A 17810-nucleotide genomic window follows, 5' to 3' on the forward strand; every position below is an offset into this window, starting at 1 on the left:
GTGTTGCTTTCACAGCATGTAAAATGTCTTGGATGTGAACGAGACAGTGCAGCGTAGGAAAACTTACTTTCTATGCAACAGGCCTGTTTGTACAAAGAGTAAATTGGAATATTGTGTAGTGGCTTTGTGGTTTGGGCACTTTTAAAAAAAAAAAAGTTGGATATAGATGCTGAGAGGTGGGAAAACCACCTTATCTGTAGGATGGATAATGTGGAGTGTAGACAGTGTGGAGGCATAGTCTCAGATATTTTACCTGCTGTTTGGTTAATTCAGAGAGCAGCTTATTAAACTTGCCAGCTCATGTATTATGAGCATATCATATCATGACTCTTAGCTTATTTACCTACTCCATTTTGACTTGAAATAGCAACATAACTTTTTAATCTTATTCGTTTAACTTAAGATTTTGGCCAGTGCAAGAACCTTTCCTCTTAAGGCATGCACAGAAACAAAGATCTCATTTTACGAGGGGATGGGGGGTCCAGTTTTTCTTTTTAATGCATTATTTGGCTTAAAAAGTCAAAACCAGAAACAAAATCTGGTTCTGAACATACAGATTGTTTTAAGTAGGTTTTACCAACTCTTATGAGAGAGGACTTTCTTTTAACTGTCTTGAAAATTATATCCTTTAAAAAAGGGAGGCAGTTTAAAGAATGGTGTGGACAGCAGTAGTTTGGAATATACTTCTATGTTCTACTGATTTGAGCAGGTTTGATTTTATCTTAATGTGCCCTGACAAAATATGCATATTCTTTGAAAGTGTGATGCAGAGCATTTTACAACATTGAATACAACATTGAATTCATCTAAATTATCCTATGTAGCATTACTCTTTTAGAGTATTATAATTAAAAAAAACCCCAACCTATAAACCAAAGTGACTGTCTCTTCTCTAGTCAAAAAGCAAAATCCAGCACTATGAACAAAACTCCCCAAAGTTATTTTACTTGTACTCTTATTCTTGTGACCAACCTAAATGTTTTAGCATTGCATGTGCCATTGTCACGTTAGTAACCACAACGCTAGCTAAAAACAAACTAAATAAAACCACATGACAGCCACTAATAGGTTTGTAAAATCTTGGTTGACTATGGCTGAAGGAACTAGAGGATGGTTTCTTTGGGGTTTGTGGCCCTATGCATTTACTCCAGGTAACAAATTTATTTACCGTCTGGGTTTTACTGTCTTAGGCGCAGTAGTATGGGGTTCTCCGTGAGCAGAAGTGCTTCCCCCCCTCTGTTCCAAGTCTGCTACATCAAATACTTTGTAGAATAACTTCATGCATATACAAAACCATCTCAGAGTGGATGTCAAATATGCAGCTTTTTATATCTTGTTTTCCTGCTTGAGATAAGTTTTTACTTTTCTTCCCTCTCTCTTCTTCCTCCTGGTGCATAAATGTTCTTGCACTTGAGGGAAGGAAATGTGCTCTTTGCAAATGTTTTTCTCCCATCCTGAGTTTAATTTTATTTACTCATTTTAGCAAGGAGGCTTTGTACTACCTACCTGAAAAGTTGGCAGGACTCCCATGCTACTGTAGAGTGATAGTCCTCTGTCATTCTGCTCACTTCTGAAATTTGTCAGTGTAGCATTAATGAGAAACAGTAGAATGTCAGGTATGTTTAAATTTCCATCCATGCCACTTTTTTCACTGCACAAAATACTGAGAGGGATCAAGCAATAAGCTGCATTTGTATGGTTTAGTACAGTTTACAATAAAGCACTGTAAAAATGGGTGCAAAACACTTTTTTTATCAAAGTGTGACATCAGTGTATTAAACTTAGAAATTGCATGCAAGGATAACCTCTGGATCCGTTAGAATACAAAGAATAAGAAGATTGAGGAGCGATTCGTTAAAAGCTGTTAGAAGTACGTGCTAACGTGTGTGGGTTTTTAGAAGCAGTTTCCAGAAAGGGAGCGCTTGCCAGATGCTGCCTTTATAAGGTGTGAACAGGTTAAGAAATACATTCTGCTGGGTCGTTCTTTAAACTACCCGTTCATCAGAGAAACCAGTTTGAGGCTTCTGTCAGCATCTTTGTTTTTCAGCAGTTAGGGTTTTGTGATATGACCATGTTTCTGAACTTTGTTTTGGGAGTGTTTTCTGCATGTCACTTACAGTGAAGGAATGCCCATAGTACTGAATCTTTTTAAAAGATCATGTTAATAGTTTCGTTTTCTTTACTTTGTTCAACTGGTCCGACTTTTTTTCCCCCTCTTAAACCAGTAGTTTGAATGGGTCTGGAGTTATTCTAATACAAAGAAGGGCAGGGGTTTATTCTCTGTATTGATTGAAAGTTCCAGTCTGTCCGTAATACAGAAATGTTCTTTTGAGTGACTATAAAATCTGACTTGTGTGTACAGCACTTAACTGAATTCTAGTTTTGAGAGGGGAAATCTGTAAAAACTACAGCAAGAAATTCTTACCTTTTTATATCTGCATTTTACACTATTTACTCTTAACACGCTTGGAATATTGAATGGGAATGTGTTTTTTGTCTCAAACTGTTCTCCAGCTTTTTCTAAAGGTAGGGGCTTCTAGGTATCAGTTTCTTTACTTAAAAATTTGACCTACTAAATGTTCTTTAAAATAAATATTTATGGTCGTAATTTTGAAACAACGTAAAACCAAGTTATGATTTTTATTAAAAGTTCTCGTTCTTAATGACTGTGGTTTCCCTCCTTATGGCAAAGATAAGGTAATTTGAAGAGTGGAACAGTAAAAGTAAAAACAGTTCTGAAAGCGACAGTATTCCTCTCTAGTGCAGTAGCTGTGGGATGCCTTAATTATCAGCCTGAGATTCAAGTTCTGTTGAAGTTATTTGAAGAAATACACTGATTCAGCGGTGTCAAAATTTCACAGCTGAAAATAAACTGAAACTGTGAATACTTGATTGCCGATTTCTCCTGGGCTGAACTTAGAGCGCTCAAGGGTGTTGCAATTATGGGGTTTTTTTATTTGAATTGGAGTTTATCATCATTACTGCATGAGTTTGAGGTGCATGGTGGATACAAGAACTGTAGTTTAAGTTACTGAAGACATACGGTCTGTGTTTTTCTTTGGGGATGGCAGTGAGAACAGGGAGAAGTCGGCATTAAATGCCTCTGTGAAGGGAGCTGCAGCTCTGTAGCTCAGTCTGTGTCAAGTTGGGCTTTTTGTGAGGATTTCAGGCAGTTAGCTTCAGACAGCGTGTCTGCACACTCATGACTTTGGGTGCATGTAATAGTTTAATTGATGTTAGACTTCACAATCTAGGTGTTTTTAATGAAACTGTCAGGTAGGTTTTTGTTTTGTTGCGGAAGGTGGTTTGCCTGTTTACTGCTGATAACACTTGTTTCTTGCATTCAATTTCTCTGTTGCAAGATTACTACAGGGGCTGTAGTGCTGTGTGTATTTGTAATAGGACCAGAATTGAAAAAAAAAAAAAGGGTGTTGCAGGTCAGGGAGGGGTGTTTTGGTTTAAACAGAGATGTTTTCCTTTGTCTGTACTGTCTTGCTTTTGTAAGTATTCAGTTGATTCAAAATATTTTTAAAATGTGGCTTAAAAAAAACCCCAAATATTCAATGAAGTCACTTGTGAAGACTTTCAGTTATGTTGTTTAGTTGTGTATTTTTTTTATTTGTAACTTATTTTTCAGCATTGTCAGCGAAGCAGGAGCATCTATCTACAGCGTCAGTCCAGAAGCGTGCAAGGAAATGCCAGACCTGGACCCTAACCTAAGAAGCGCAGGTATGCAGCGTAATTCATTTTATCAGCGTTTCAACATGGAGGTTAATGCTCAGGCTGTGTTGTTTATAATATTAAGTATAATAATAGTCTAAAGTAAAAGACATTAAGGGTTTGGATGTTTTGTTTCCAAACTTTACTACTTCATTCATTCACGTTTGAAGTCCTAGGTATGCAAATTCCATTGTCTTCTACTAAGGTCTGTGATGTCAAGGTCTTTGTGGATGTATTCGTTCAGTAGGCTGGTACAGGAAAATTTATGGGGACTAGTGTAACCACTGAATTGTTTCTTCTTGTATGTACACAAATATGTCTAGCAATAATAAAGCATTTCAAAGGCTGGGAATACTGTAAGAAAACTTAAAGGTATGCATTCATCCTGAAGAATGACGATGGCACTTTCTTTGCCTGAACTGTGGCGACTTTGAAATCTTAATGTAGCTGAATACAGTCCTCAAGAAATACTGTTTAGTTGTAGTTTAAAAAAACGAAACAAACACTATTTTAGCATAAATGTCACTGAGGTATAATACAGCCCAGGTTCTTAGAAATCTGCAAGTGCTGTCACTTATTTTTCAGTGTTTGGTAAAAGACTAGTCTCTAAGATCAGATTCCTAGCAGTTTCATTGGTGTCCAAATTTTACTCATAGATTTGGTTTGTCAGGAGACAGCTGTAAGGTCAGGTCTATGATTATTTTGGATTATTTCATTTGTGTATTCTTTTTTGTCATTATTTTTGTATTTGTTTTAATCTCCCTCAATTTTTTTTTCCTGGTTTTCTTGCCATTTGCTGTTGTACTCAGTCAAATAAAGCACACTTGAAAACACAGTAACTCATATGTAAATGCTTTCCAGCCAAAATGCTACTGTTCTTTATTTTATTGTTACTTTACCAGGTTACTGGCCTGGAAATCCTCAGAAAGGTGTGGAAGTAGATCAGCAGAAAACAGTTTTGAAGTTAAGGGGTATTTGGGGGTAAAACTCTCCAGCATTCCCCATGTTTCCCTTTCCTCTTTTTTCCTCGAAGGAAAAAAGGGATTTGTGTTAACCCAGTGTTTCAAGTGAATGTTTTTACAGGAACATTATTTAAATGTCTGTATTTTCCCTTCCCTTTGCTGGACAGACCTCTAGCTGCTTTTTGTTTGACTGTCTGCTCCCTGCCTGCAAATGAACTCCATTGTGGTTATTTCTTCCCTGGGCCACAGACTTAGAATGTGTCATGGTATGAACAGAGTGAATATTAGGCATGTGACACTTCTGTATTTGTGACAGATGCCACTAACTTTCCCTTGGGCCAGAGTTTGTTGCTGGTACATTAAATGTGGGTTTAGAGTTTATGTAAATAAACAGAAAAACACTGTAAACGAGGAAATCTAATTATTAACAATATACTTTATCAGAGGTAAATAATTTTCCTTTTTTCCAAATTTGATTTTTGAACATTTCAGACACTTTTACTTAGTGTTGTGTAGCAAATCCGGTAAATGAAAATCAAATTGGTAAAACATGACCAATTTCAGTATTAATTATCTAGTGTTCATAAATTCTCAATTATTACTCGGAATTGCTTCAGGCATAACTTAAATGCTGTTGCATGTGGCTTGAAAAGCATCAGAAATTTTAACGTGCAGCAGCAGTACTGCAGAGTAGGTACAAGTTGAAAAAGGGTTGAATAGAAAGTGAAAAGTGCTTAATCCTGTAGATGTCAGCTCTTACAGAACTGACAGCTATAAGTGTATTACAATAGTTTTTCTAGAAATTTTAGACTTTCTTGATGTGTTTTGGTGTCAATTTTTAATTAACTGTGCTTAAGCCATGGACCCTTTTTTTTTAAAGCTGAATGTAAAAACATGACAAGATTAGAGGGAAACATTAACTGATGTTTGGGTTTTTTGAAAACATTTTTCTTGACTAGCTTTTAATTTTGTACTTCTGATTTTTCCTTTAATTTGTAGCAAACAGAAAAGTGACGTGGTGTCAAAGCTGACTTGCTTTTTATTTTAATTGTTGTGTTACATCATGTCAGGTTCCATGCTTACATGATAGCATTTAGTACATTAAAGGAAGCTGACAGCTGCATGATGAAGTGTGACATTTATAGTTAAAATAAAAGGTACAACTGACGTGAGATATCTGTGATCTTAATGCAGTTTGCCACTTCAACATTTTTCTCAACACAAACTTTTGGGTTTTTTGAATTACACAGGTAGGCTGATGTTTGCCCATCAGGTACATACATGTGAAATAGGAAATAATGCATATTATAAGAACTTTCACATCATATGGTATCTGTCATATTTGCAGTACTGTAAGTTTTCACACAAATAGACAATACTGATAAAAATATTACCTTATTAATTACTCATTTGAGTGTTGTAAATAGGGGAAAACTAGACACATTTAGCAGTTCTTGGGTGTGTTAATTAACAATATTAGTTAAGCCAAGAACTCAACTAGTTGTTTTTTTTTTCCCCCCTTTGAGATGTCTTTGGAGGTCATAGATGACATGAATTTGCAATGAATGATTAAGAAAGGTCTCATTATAAACTAATGGTGTATGTACAAACTATAGTGGAAAGTCTTTATAGTCATTCATACAGCACTTTTAGCCAACATTGCAATTGTTTGGGGGGGGGGGGGGGGAAGAAGCTTATTTATTGGAAAAATTTGCTGGTATCTGCAGTGTAGTGAATGGAATAGGGTATCTCCAATTTTAAGAGATCCAGAGATGGCTACCTCTTCTGGCACTAAGCAATATCAGCTCCTAATATCAATTCTTTACATTGAACCAGGTTCTTCAAAATTTTTAAAGCACCAAGTGTGAATATTTCATGGAAGTGCACAAGCTTCAGCACTACTACTCCAAGTCCTATAAAATCTTCTGGAGTTAGTCTCAAAGAAGTAGATAATAGAGAACTTGATGAAACCTAGTTAGTTGTGTTTGGGTAGACTGAGGAAGTAGATAGCCCTGTCTGACAGTCATTGTAGGATTAATGAGAACAGCTATTTCTCAGCCTCACAGAATTAGGAGATCAGAGGCTTATAAGCCATAGCAATGAAGGGATTTCCTACTTGATAGGCTGAGGAACTTTGGCTGCAGCAGATTAGGAAGGCTCTACCTAGAGAATGAGCCCACTGGAGTTCAGTAACAGAGGTTTTTGTGTGAACTTGGAATAGGGTTGCAGCCTGATGGAGAAGGGAATGTGAAGCTTCCTTGAATTTTCCTTCCAAAAACTGTGCCTCAGGACAGGCTGAAGATTGGTGGTGGGAATTTTTGTAGGGGAGAATGGACACCTTAAAAAGAGTGCCTAGCAAGCTGGAATTGTTGGTCACCTTGGTGAAGCTTAATTCTAGGCCTTGTGACTGCCTGCTCTAGTGTTAGTGGAATGGCAGTGAGGGAGCTGTGAGGTTGGGTGAGTGACTGCAGTTACATTTCTGCCCCAGCATGTGTCCTCTGGTCACCCTCTTGGAGAAGACATCAAATGTTTAACTTGGTGGATTTTTCTTAAAGCCATCAGATTCATATTTACTTGAATGTCCTGCTTCCCCCCCCCCCCCAAGCTACCATCAGTGTAACACTTAATAGTCAACCTTCAGTTAACTTTTCTTAATGGCAACTTCAGGTAGGAGTTTTTTCCTGTAACTTGTCCATAAGATCTTCTGGATTACTCTTGGTCTCTGGTTGAGATTTGCTTGTGCTTTTTTTTTCCACGGTAGGCCTGGATGCAAGTTTCCCTTTGAAGTAGTTCTAAGTTGTACTGAACAGTTACTTTGCCTTGCAAGTTTATCAGTAATTCTCATTGCCATTAGTTGGCTTTCATTATCAGAGTGATTGAGAAGTCTGTCTTGATGTGGTATTCTTGCATGAATAAAAGAAAAGCTTAAGTCTGTGGTGACAAGCGTTTTTCCCTCAAAACGGATGGATTCGGGACAATCACTGTCAGCCTGTTTACAGTTGCTGTCAGCAGGCCTCTGAACTCTATAATTAGATGGTTTTCCGAAGGTTGATATCTTTTGTTTTACCTCTACGCTGTGTAGTTTATTTTTGTTGTGCAGAACCTGTGTTCTTAATGAAGATGAAGCTTCTGCTATGAGAAATAGAATGAGCCTGTGCAGGTAGCATTGCAAAGGCACTGCTATGCTTTCTGGTTTTTCTGTCAGATAGGGCTTCTCCACTTCTACAGTTCCTTTGTTGTTGCAAATCCTTGTTGGCTTCAACAAGTTTGGGTAGACAAAATAGGAAGACTGGAGTGACAGGTGAAGTACATTGAATGTGTAAGAATATATGACTTGTGTCGAAGGATTGACACACAGAAATATGGACTTCATGTAATTCCTGGATGCCTGGAAACACTTTAAGGTATTGTCAGCTCTAGTGGTAGTCTTGTTGTTGCCTTTAGCACAAGGAGGATAAAGGTTGTACCTGTTCTTTGGCATGTGCTCACATCAGAAGTTTTTGGTTTTGTTTTTTTTTTCTTCTGCTGCCTTTCCACTTGAAGTGGATACCATGAAGAAATCAATGTTGCTTATTAACAGTTAACTTATCTTACAGTTAACTGTAAGATACAGAGCCAACTGCTGAATTCTGGTGAAACAGGGGTCCCTTGGTGGAGAATTGCTGAGGCAGTAGTCATGCTGGGATTTTACCCTGGTTTCAAAATAAGCTCAGCTATAATAAATGAGAAAAGCCTTCATTTCATTAAATTGATGGATTACTTTTCCTTTTGAGATGACTGCTCTAACAAATATGAAGCTCTTCTTTCTTGCACTATTTAAAAAGCAAAATAAAAATCTAATGCGTTTCATTGCATTGATTTATAAAAATGCAGATAAACCTGAATATGTAGTATTCTTTAAACACAGGATGGGTGGGGAAGGAGGCTATGTATTTTCAAACATCATATCTGTGTAGTCACTTGTGAGAGGAGTTCTTACACTAAGCTTATCCGATTTTTTCCCATCCCTTAATGCAATCATATGCATTTGGTTTTTAATTTGCAATTATGTCTTCAGATAATGAAACAAGAGCAATGTACTTGGGCTTATCTAATGCAGGAACTCCAAGAAATGTTCATTTTCCTCTTGGACATGCAGGACATGGAGACTTCTGTCAAGACTACAGTTGTGTTCACCCAGTTAGGAAAGCAAGGAGTGTAGATAGATAGGATGTTCCCTAAACATGCTTTTTTGCAAAGATTTGGAATATTAACAGGGCACGGATGTGTCATGCTGTATGTACAGGTATGATCCAGTATAAAAACTGTGTTGCTTCTAAAGGGTGATTTCTGAGGATGGAGAAGAATGTGAGAGAGCAAAAGGTCACACAGCACAGCCTGCCTTAACGTTGTCAAATCCCATCTGCTTGTCTCCTCTCCACAGGGCAGAATACGTGGGATTATTGTACACTCAAAGTTCAGTATACCACTTGCACTTTTCCTTGCAAAAGAAAGCTGTATAGGCTTCGGGGGCTTGTTAGGACTTTAAGACTGTCATGCTACAGGGTTTTATTCCCTGGGGTGCTGTTAAAGATAGAGACATACAGTTCAGAGCTGTCATACTGGCCAGCAAGTAGAGGGTAGAGATTGGTAAAAATGTAATTTCTTTTGACTTTATCTTAAGGAAAGTAAAACAATTTGATGATTAGATGTGTGGGACATAGTGCCTTGATGTCTACTTGAGCTAATTTCTTCATCTTCTTAAAAGAGCACTACTTCCCCTTGGCTACTCAGAGAAGGTCATTTTTCAAAAACTTTATTGGACAGAAGTCTTATGGTTGAAGCATTTGCACTGCTTTCTGAGTGGAACCCTCCTTCTACAGCTAATTGTAGAGGATTCGTGCAAGTTCCACAAGTTTTCAGATTGAGCTAGGCGAAAGTAAAGTCAGTGTGAAGTGCTTGTGCATTAAAACATTTTGCCAGCCCGTTTAGTTTGATTGTGTGCAGTTACAGCAGTGCATAATGAAATTTTATGCTGTCTTTCATCTGCTGTGTTTTGGAGCATTTAAGAATGAGTTTAATGACTTTGTTGGAAGGGAAAAGATGGAGTGGATAGGAAAAAAAGTGTGGTAAACAGCAGTAATAGATAGAGGGGCCTGCTCTTTTCTGCCTGTAGGACCCATTTCCTACTAATGAGCAGAAGCTTGTCTTAAGGTGTGGGCTGGGCTCTACAATTTAAACAGAAGTTATAGGTGATCTGTGGGTAACATCAAAAAACAGTCCCTAATTATAGATAGTCCAGAAATAACTGAGCCTTGTACAGTTACGCATGGGCCAGGATGCCTGCATCAGGACTTTGAAAGAGAGAAAAATGGACTTGAATTGCACAAAACAAGTGGCACAATGCTGAATGAGTTGTTACACAGATGTTAAAGGTGTTTGCAGCCTTTACTTTCTTGTTCTAGACAAATCTCATGGCATATGTGAGGTGGTATGTAATCTTTGTCATCCTGCTTGTCGGCACTGAATTTCCTCTGAAGCTGCGGAGTATAGTAGTAGACTGGACTGGAGGAGTTTGATCTTCTGTAATCTGCAAGATTTCCCCTAGGCTTCTGCCTTGTTACAGAATTAAAACAGGAGATCTTTCTGAGCAGGATGAAAACTCCTGTCTGGCTGCTTTGGATCAGTATTTTTACTGGGCTAGGAGTTACCATAGTGTAGCTTTTAACTGAGCATCGTTCTCTGTGCACATGTTCATGTTTGCAGCTGATGTGTAATCTTTGCATGCTTTGTGGAAAGATGTGATACTCGATTTGCCTTCCTATCATTTAGCCATTTCTTATATCCCAGGTGGACCAGAGATCAGCAGATGATTTACAAAGCATCATTTTCTACTCTTCTGAACAAACTGAAAATATCCCACCATTTCTGTCTAAAAGTGATCACAAGAGCAGAGCACTAGTCCAGGCTCTGGTAGAGGCAATTTCCTTGGCATAAAAGTTATGAAAATGATTTATTTCCCTCCCTCAGGATGTAACTCTGTGCATGTGTGTGTCTGTGTATTTTCCTTAGAAGGCTTTGCTGCTGCTTTGAAGCATTGAGCCAGAGGAACAATGAGTACAAGGATGCTCTTCAACTTGAGGAGTTTTGCTTTGCTTTTAAAATAGCAGTATGATGCCTTACTCTCCAAAACTGCTTTTTCTTACTGTAACCAGGACATTACTGGGGCATTTTGGTCACTTAGGAAAGGTTAATTTTTGTTGTTGAGGTAAAAGAGTAACTCTTGTAGGTATAGAACTTCAAGTAATCTTTCACTTTTTAGTAGTAATAGTAATCAATGGCATGGTGATACAGTTAAAATTAGTACCAGCAGTCTGAATGTGAAAAGCATACTGATGATGTCTACCCTTTAAGCTGAGCAGATGGAGAAAGTTTTCTGAATTTATACTATCCTGTAAGACTAACTCATTTCTGTGACATAAAAAACACATCAGGCTTCAATTAAATGAATATATGTCTCCCTTCTCACCTTGGATAAAAGTGCTACTATCCTGTCATAGGGAAATTAGTAAGACTCGAAGAGTGATTCTAAGAAATACTGAAAAATATTTTTCAAATATTTTAAAAAGCTGCATTGTAATATGCACTTGTCGAGGTTTTCTCTTTCCATGTATTTTTTTACTTCCTTCTTGTATTCAGGCCATTTCTTTTTAAGATTTGTGTAGTAAATAAATAGAACATTGTCATTCATTATTTCATTCATCTTGGGCAAATAACATTATCAGTTTTATGTGGAGTTAAAAGTAAACTAAAATGTAACCTTTTTAAAACAAAAACCTGCTCACTTGCCACAGAAAAATTTTGGACGAAATGCAGCTGTTGAGCAGTTGCTTAAAATAAATTGCATACTTTAAACCCACCAAGAAGATATATGAGGATCCAAAACTGTGTCACAAATCCTGACCTACTGAGAAAGAATGCTTAATGAAAAGACTACTGTACGTTTCACTGTATCCTTTGCAAGGAGGGTGAAATTCAGGTCAACAGGATAGAAAGCTTCCAGGACTCAGGAAACCTGAACAATCGATCACTGAATAAACATTATTGCAGATACTTATGGAGACTAATTGATCTTGTATGATCTTGAACACAATAATAGGCTTTATAAAAGGATTTAAGTAAGTTGTAATGTTTCCATATCTTCTCTGGTATGATATATTGACAGTAATTACATATGCATTTGTGAGTTAAGTCTGTGATTACCTTAAGATACTATTTTTTTATTTCTTTGACATTGAAGCTTCAACCCAGACTTCTACAGTGTAAAGGTTTATTTAAAATAGGAGGGGGGGTGAGTTACTTTGGTGTTATAGTAGCATGCCTCAGCAAGAACAAAATGCTGAGGCTTTTATAAGAAAAATACAGAATGTTCTCATTTATGACAAAATTGAGGTTGAACTAATCATAGCCTAATACCTTGTGGTTGCCATATATTTATTTGTAAAATGCTTGTAAGACACTGCCTTCACATCTGGGAGCTTCACGGTGTTTCAAAACACAAACAAATGCTCCCACTCATATGAAGTAGCTAAACTGTCAGTTATTGACTAGGACACATCTTTATTCCTGTGTAAAGACCCGTCTGTTTAAAGGAAAGAATATCATCATCTTTGACTTTTGGCCAAAAATGTTTTTCTGCTTGCAGTGGCAACATTTAAATGCCACTGTCACTGAAAGACATAGAAATATTTTTCTTCCATCCGTAATCATTCCTAGCAGGCTTTCACGTTGTATTTGGCAGAACATAGCATGTTCATTTTCACTCCTTCCCTATGTACAGCCATTAAGTTTTTGCTTTATGGCGTGGCTGTTACACAGAGCAGTGCAAAAGGAGAACATCTTAATAAGTGAGTGTCTGAAGGCAGAAACTGGCAGGCTGCCCCTCAAGCAGGCATGGCACTTGAAACTATTGATAATAAAATCTGTTTTGTTGTTGACAAGCTGCTGGTGTACTCTAAATAGTGTGCATGTCTGATTCGGGCTATAATGACAGCTTTAGATCTGTTCCATTGCTGAAGGGAGGCAGGTAGCCTAATTAAGTTAGCACTAATACTGCGTTTTTTAGGTCTGGCAGTTGATCAGCTTGTATAGATACCACCTAGAGAAAAATAGTTGGCAGCCTGCTATATTGGTTTTGTCCCTCTCTGAGAGTGGGTGCTTTTTTTTCCCCCATCTTTTATCAGAAAAGATTTAGCCTGAAAACTATTATCAGTATTCCGGAGTAGAAACTCTCCTTCTAAATCCCTGTGAAAAATTATATCATTTGCTGTAGAAAGTACTAGTAAAAAATGAAGTTATGCATGGATGTGTGAGGAAAATAGTCTTAATTTTAAGTTTGTCAGTTTGGAATTAGGGGAGATTTCATCCTTTTAAGACAAGAGTAGCCAGATAATTATGTTTGCAAGTTCATGAGGGCACATCTGTTCATTAGCCATTAGGAAACACAATGTTTTAATGCTATTCTATGAATTTCTGTGAAGATTGGAGACTGAGGCTGACTTCTTGTGCAAGCAATTCTTATGGAGGCTTTTCACTCCCCGCAATGTCACAGCAATTCATTGCTGACAGGCAAAAATACTGTATCTGGTGGGTTTGTCTTGTCAAATAACCCAAATATGAAGTGAATCGAGACCGCCAAACAATTAAATTGCCTTTCTTAAAAAATCACAGAAATGACAAGACAGTATTTCAGTAGATAAGCTTTCTGTAACCTTGTTTATTTCTCATTGCATTTGGAGAAGTTCATCTGCGTGAAAGTGAGAAGACCACCTAGGCCATCCTATCCTTGCAAGCCTTAACATTTTATCTGGGTTTTCTGTGTGGCAGCACAATGTTACTGTTGTTCCAAGTATTCCAGTAAGTTTTTCTTCTTAATTGACCACTTAAACCTTTGCACATATTGGGTGTGCAATTCCTGTAGTGAATTTCCTGTGGAAGGCTATGTCATCCTGGTCTTAACACCCTGCTTAACATTTATGAATAGGTGGTTTTTCACATTTTACTTAAACCAGCATTTTAATAATGACATCCCAAACATTTCATGTTTGGCCCTGCTGATTGCTTTTGAGAAAGCTATTTTCTGGTTTTGTCCTGCATGCAATCATACTATTTAATTTGAATTTGCTTGAGCAAAAATGAAGCATGAAGTGAACTGTGGAAGTGAGAATGCATTACCTGTTTCATTGTCAGTCATGTAAAAGTGCATGGTTTCTAGCCATTCCTGATATCTACTTTAAGCATATAAACAAATAGGTTTAGGCAATACCTACATTAAGGTAAAGTAGTTTTAATATATATAAAAAAACAACAACAAAAAAAAACCAAACCACAAAACCAACTTAGAAATGTATTGGTGTAATTTTTAAGTGGAAAGTGGAAGACCATCACGTTTTACTGTCTCTCTGGTGTCAGACTTTGCACAGGCCCTCATGATTTCAGTAATACTCTGCTTGTAGTGTAAGACTCCAGCCACATGGATCAAATCACCAGAGCGGACCCCCATTGCCCCCTAAAAATATGTCTCTTGCAGCATGCTAGTACTGTAATGAAGTAGCGGGTTTGCCTGTACAAGAGGCAGTAGATGTGAATCTTGACTGAATTTTTGCCTACATAGAATGTGGACCACTCCTGCGTTTTCCCTGTTGTGTTCCCTTGTATTTTGAATTTGAAAAGTTCTGGATAAAATTGGGGCTTTAGTGGGAATTCTGAAGGTCAGCTGTCCTGCTGGTATTGGCCTTTGGAGCTGCATCCCTTAAATCATATAACTCACTGTTAGTTGCTCTTCACGCCTCAATATTGTAACTGTGAGGCCTGATCCAGGAAAGCACTTAAATGTCTATGTAACTTTATGCACGTGAATAGTTTTGCTGGTTCCGGTGGGAATACCAACATGCATCTGTGCTGAAGTGCTTTGCTGGATCAGGTCCTACGCCTCTGCTGGAAGCCTCCTAGGGATATGACGGCACTGTCAACCTAGCTATTATGACAAGAGGAGTCTAAATTTTACTTTGTAATTGAAGGTTCCCGAGAGAAGGTTATGCTTGGAAAATTCCTGTACTGACCTATCCATGTAGTTGTCTATTTTTAAAAGATGTAATGGAAGGAGATGTGGACTGTGAGAGATAGATAAGCTGAGAGCAAATAAAATATAACTTTTGCCATTAGGTGGAACTAAAAGAAAATTCTCAAACATAGTATAGCTATTAAACAAGTAGAGTTCAAGAAAGCTTGCTTTAACACAACTATAGTACTTAAACATAAATGCATTCAGAAAAAATACTTAGTTTTAAACATTTCCTGGTTTGGATCAATAATACTTTCATTGTTGTTTTGTTCCACTTTTGTTTCTTAGGTGACTGGTGATAGGTACCACTACTATTTTGAAGTAATTAATATGAATTATTGTTACAGGAAAGCCTTTCTGCAGTAAGCTGTAGATGCATAAGCGATGACCAGTGTACTTACACTGGTTAACCTTTTGTGATTGGTTGGTTTTTGGTTTTTTTCTTCTCTACAAGAAGGCGTATGTGATTGCTAGCCAGGCTCAGAAAGCACTGTGCTGGTGACATCTGATAGGCCTGCTTCTCGGTTAGAGGAGTCCTGAATTCAAAGGCAAACTGCCATTGTCAGCATATCTTAAGATGGATAATAAAGGGTATGATAAGTCTTGCATGACTGAGTGGTGAACTTCATGTTAACTGTGCATTTAGCAGTGCAAATCTTTAAAAGTAAAAACTCTAATGCTGCATTTAATCAATACGCCACAGTTGTGGCTTTTGGGGGTTTACCAGCCAATAACAGTTTGGTCTGTCTACTGTTTTGGCTTGAAGTACCAATGTTTAGTCAAGTTCTTTTCTGAAATGCTGTGAAGTAGTGGTAGTTCCTATTTAAATTAGGGCTGCAAAGATGATTAAGGACCTGGAGCACCTTTCAAACAAGGAGAAACCAAGTGAACTGTGAGCACTTGAACTGGAGAAGAGGGAGCTCAGGGTTCTTGTGAATGTATATAAATACCTGATGGAAGGTAATGAAGAGAGGCAGACTCTTCTCTGTAGTGCCCACTGTCAGGACGAGGCTGTGGGTACAGATTGAAACACAGCAAATTCCACTGAACATGAGAAAACACTTATTTACTGTCAGGATGGTCAAATAGTGGAATGGATTCCCAGTCAGGTTATGAAGTCTCCATCCACAGCGGTATTCAGGACTCGACTGGACATGATCCTGGGCAACCTGCTCTTAGCTGATCCTGTTTCAGCAAAGGTGTTAGACAAGAAGATGTCTGTCCTCAAGGTCTGTCCAACCTGAACAATTCTGTGATTCTGTGAAAGTGCATTTGGATTTAGAAGACCAAAGGTTTTTCCCATTTGCTCTTAATGGCACTAGACATGCTAGAAACTGCCTTTTTTTTTCCCAAATGTGATCATAATGATATTGTTGTGTTTTGGTATGCAGTGTAGGTTAGTGAAGTCCAAGAACCGCCTTCAAAGTGAATACTGAATTTTATGGTTGAATTATGTAAATATGTAACATTAATATGAATATTATATATTTACATAAGTCTAATATTTATATTAAATATATAATATACATACTGTAGGAAATACTATCTTAGACATCTGTGAATAATTACTCCATTCTCTTTTAATTGTTTATTTGTTTCTACATATTCTACATATCTGTGATTTAAGGTTAAAAGATATTTCAGGGTATAATCTTAAATGTTACATGTGCATTTAGTCTGGTTACAAAGGAAACATTTAGTGTACACAGTTCTATTTATTAACTCAATGGCCTGAAAAAACCTTTTTTTAATATCATGGTTACAGTTTAAAATCTCCTTAGGTCTTTGCTTGAATTACTCAAAAAGGTTGATTAATGTACATTTCATGTCTTGGGTCAAAGAGTGAAAAAAGGTTCTGCTACATTACTGATTATTTCTAGGTAAAAAAAAGAGAGATTAAAAATGTAGAAGATTAAAAAAGTCAGGCAATTACATGATTCTGATTTTTCAGATTAAACCCATAGTGTTTTTCCTCATTCTATTTTTCAGTTTCTATAGCTAGACGCGTCCAAGACCCATTAGCTGAGCTAGTGAAAATTGAACCCAAACACATAGGAGTTGGAATGTATCAGGTAAGATAATACGTATCGTTTAATCTAAGTAATCTATCATGATATAGAACAACACCAAAATGCTGCTTTATAATTTTCAATTAGTTAAGTCTTCCTTAAAAGACATTTGTAGTGTTGATAGAATGGTGGTAAATACTTCGAAGTCATAGACTGCCTCTTTTTAAAATCTCTACTTTTAATGGTTGTGATTGAGACTCTTGAAATGTCTGTAGCCAGATGTATAGTCTATTAAAAACATCAAATCAGACAGGTAACCTGATCTGTAGAGCTTTCTCATTTTTGTATTGTTACAGCAATGGGGTTTTAGCTCTTTGTGTAAAATACAATGAAATATTGATCCTCCATTTAGAAGCCATTAATTTGCACTATTAGGTGCATTCCTTGAAGTTTGTAATAAAAGCATGTGTTTTCAAGTTTTTCTTTTCCTGAAGCTGAATTGGAAAATGTTTGACAATTCTTATTTCTATACATGTTTGTAAGGTTATTTCTGAGAAGTAACTTTCACCTTCAAAGTGTCTTGACAAAGTGAATGGTATTGAGAAGTGGTACATAAGTTATTGTCATTTTATAGCATGCTGGCATCGATTCAGGAAAGCATTTCTGTGCATGCTTAAGTTCCACCAAATAGAGAAGTAAAAAAAAAAAAATTCAGCATGTACTTTTCTCTGTTTTTGTAACTATAGAATATGAGTAAATTTGAAAGGCTGGAACAGAATTCAGGACAGAAAGCACAGAACTGTCTGGATTTGTGCTTTCAGATAAGCATGTGATGATGGATTCTAGGCTGCTAATTGCATTCTGTCCCTTTAGTGCTGCTGCTAAAGGTGGCATGACAAAAAAAGGTGCTATGAAAAGTTTATAAGAAGTTTATACCTGTTTTGTTATTAAAGACCACAGTTCAAAATTTCAGTCAGTTAAGGGAGCACTCAGTACTGCTTTTGCAAGCCCTATTTG

The 17810-nt window shown here is 37.1% G+C and overlaps 1 protein-coding gene across 1 annotated transcript in view; it reads left to right on the forward strand.

The window, feature by feature from the left end:
• Positions 1–16865, forward strand: part of SRBD1 (S1 RNA binding domain 1) — a 68781-nt gene extending 51916 nt beyond the window's left edge. Inside the window, exons 14-15 of the mRNA XM_010151755.1 lie at positions 3638–3729; positions 16774–16865. Coding sequence (XP_010150057.1) covers positions 3638–3729; positions 16774–16865 — 184 coding nt within the window. The remainder of the gene's footprint in view (positions 1–3637; positions 3730–16773) is intronic.
• Positions 16866–17810: the final 945 nt, after the last annotated feature.

The sequence above is a fragment of the Eurypyga helias genome, unplaced genomic scaffold (genome assembly GCF_000690775.1).
Source record: "Eurypyga helias isolate BGI_N326 unplaced genomic scaffold, ASM69077v1 scaffold6765, whole genome shotgun sequence".
Lineage (NCBI taxonomy): Eukaryota > Metazoa > Chordata > Aves > Eurypygiformes > Eurypygidae > Eurypyga > Eurypyga helias.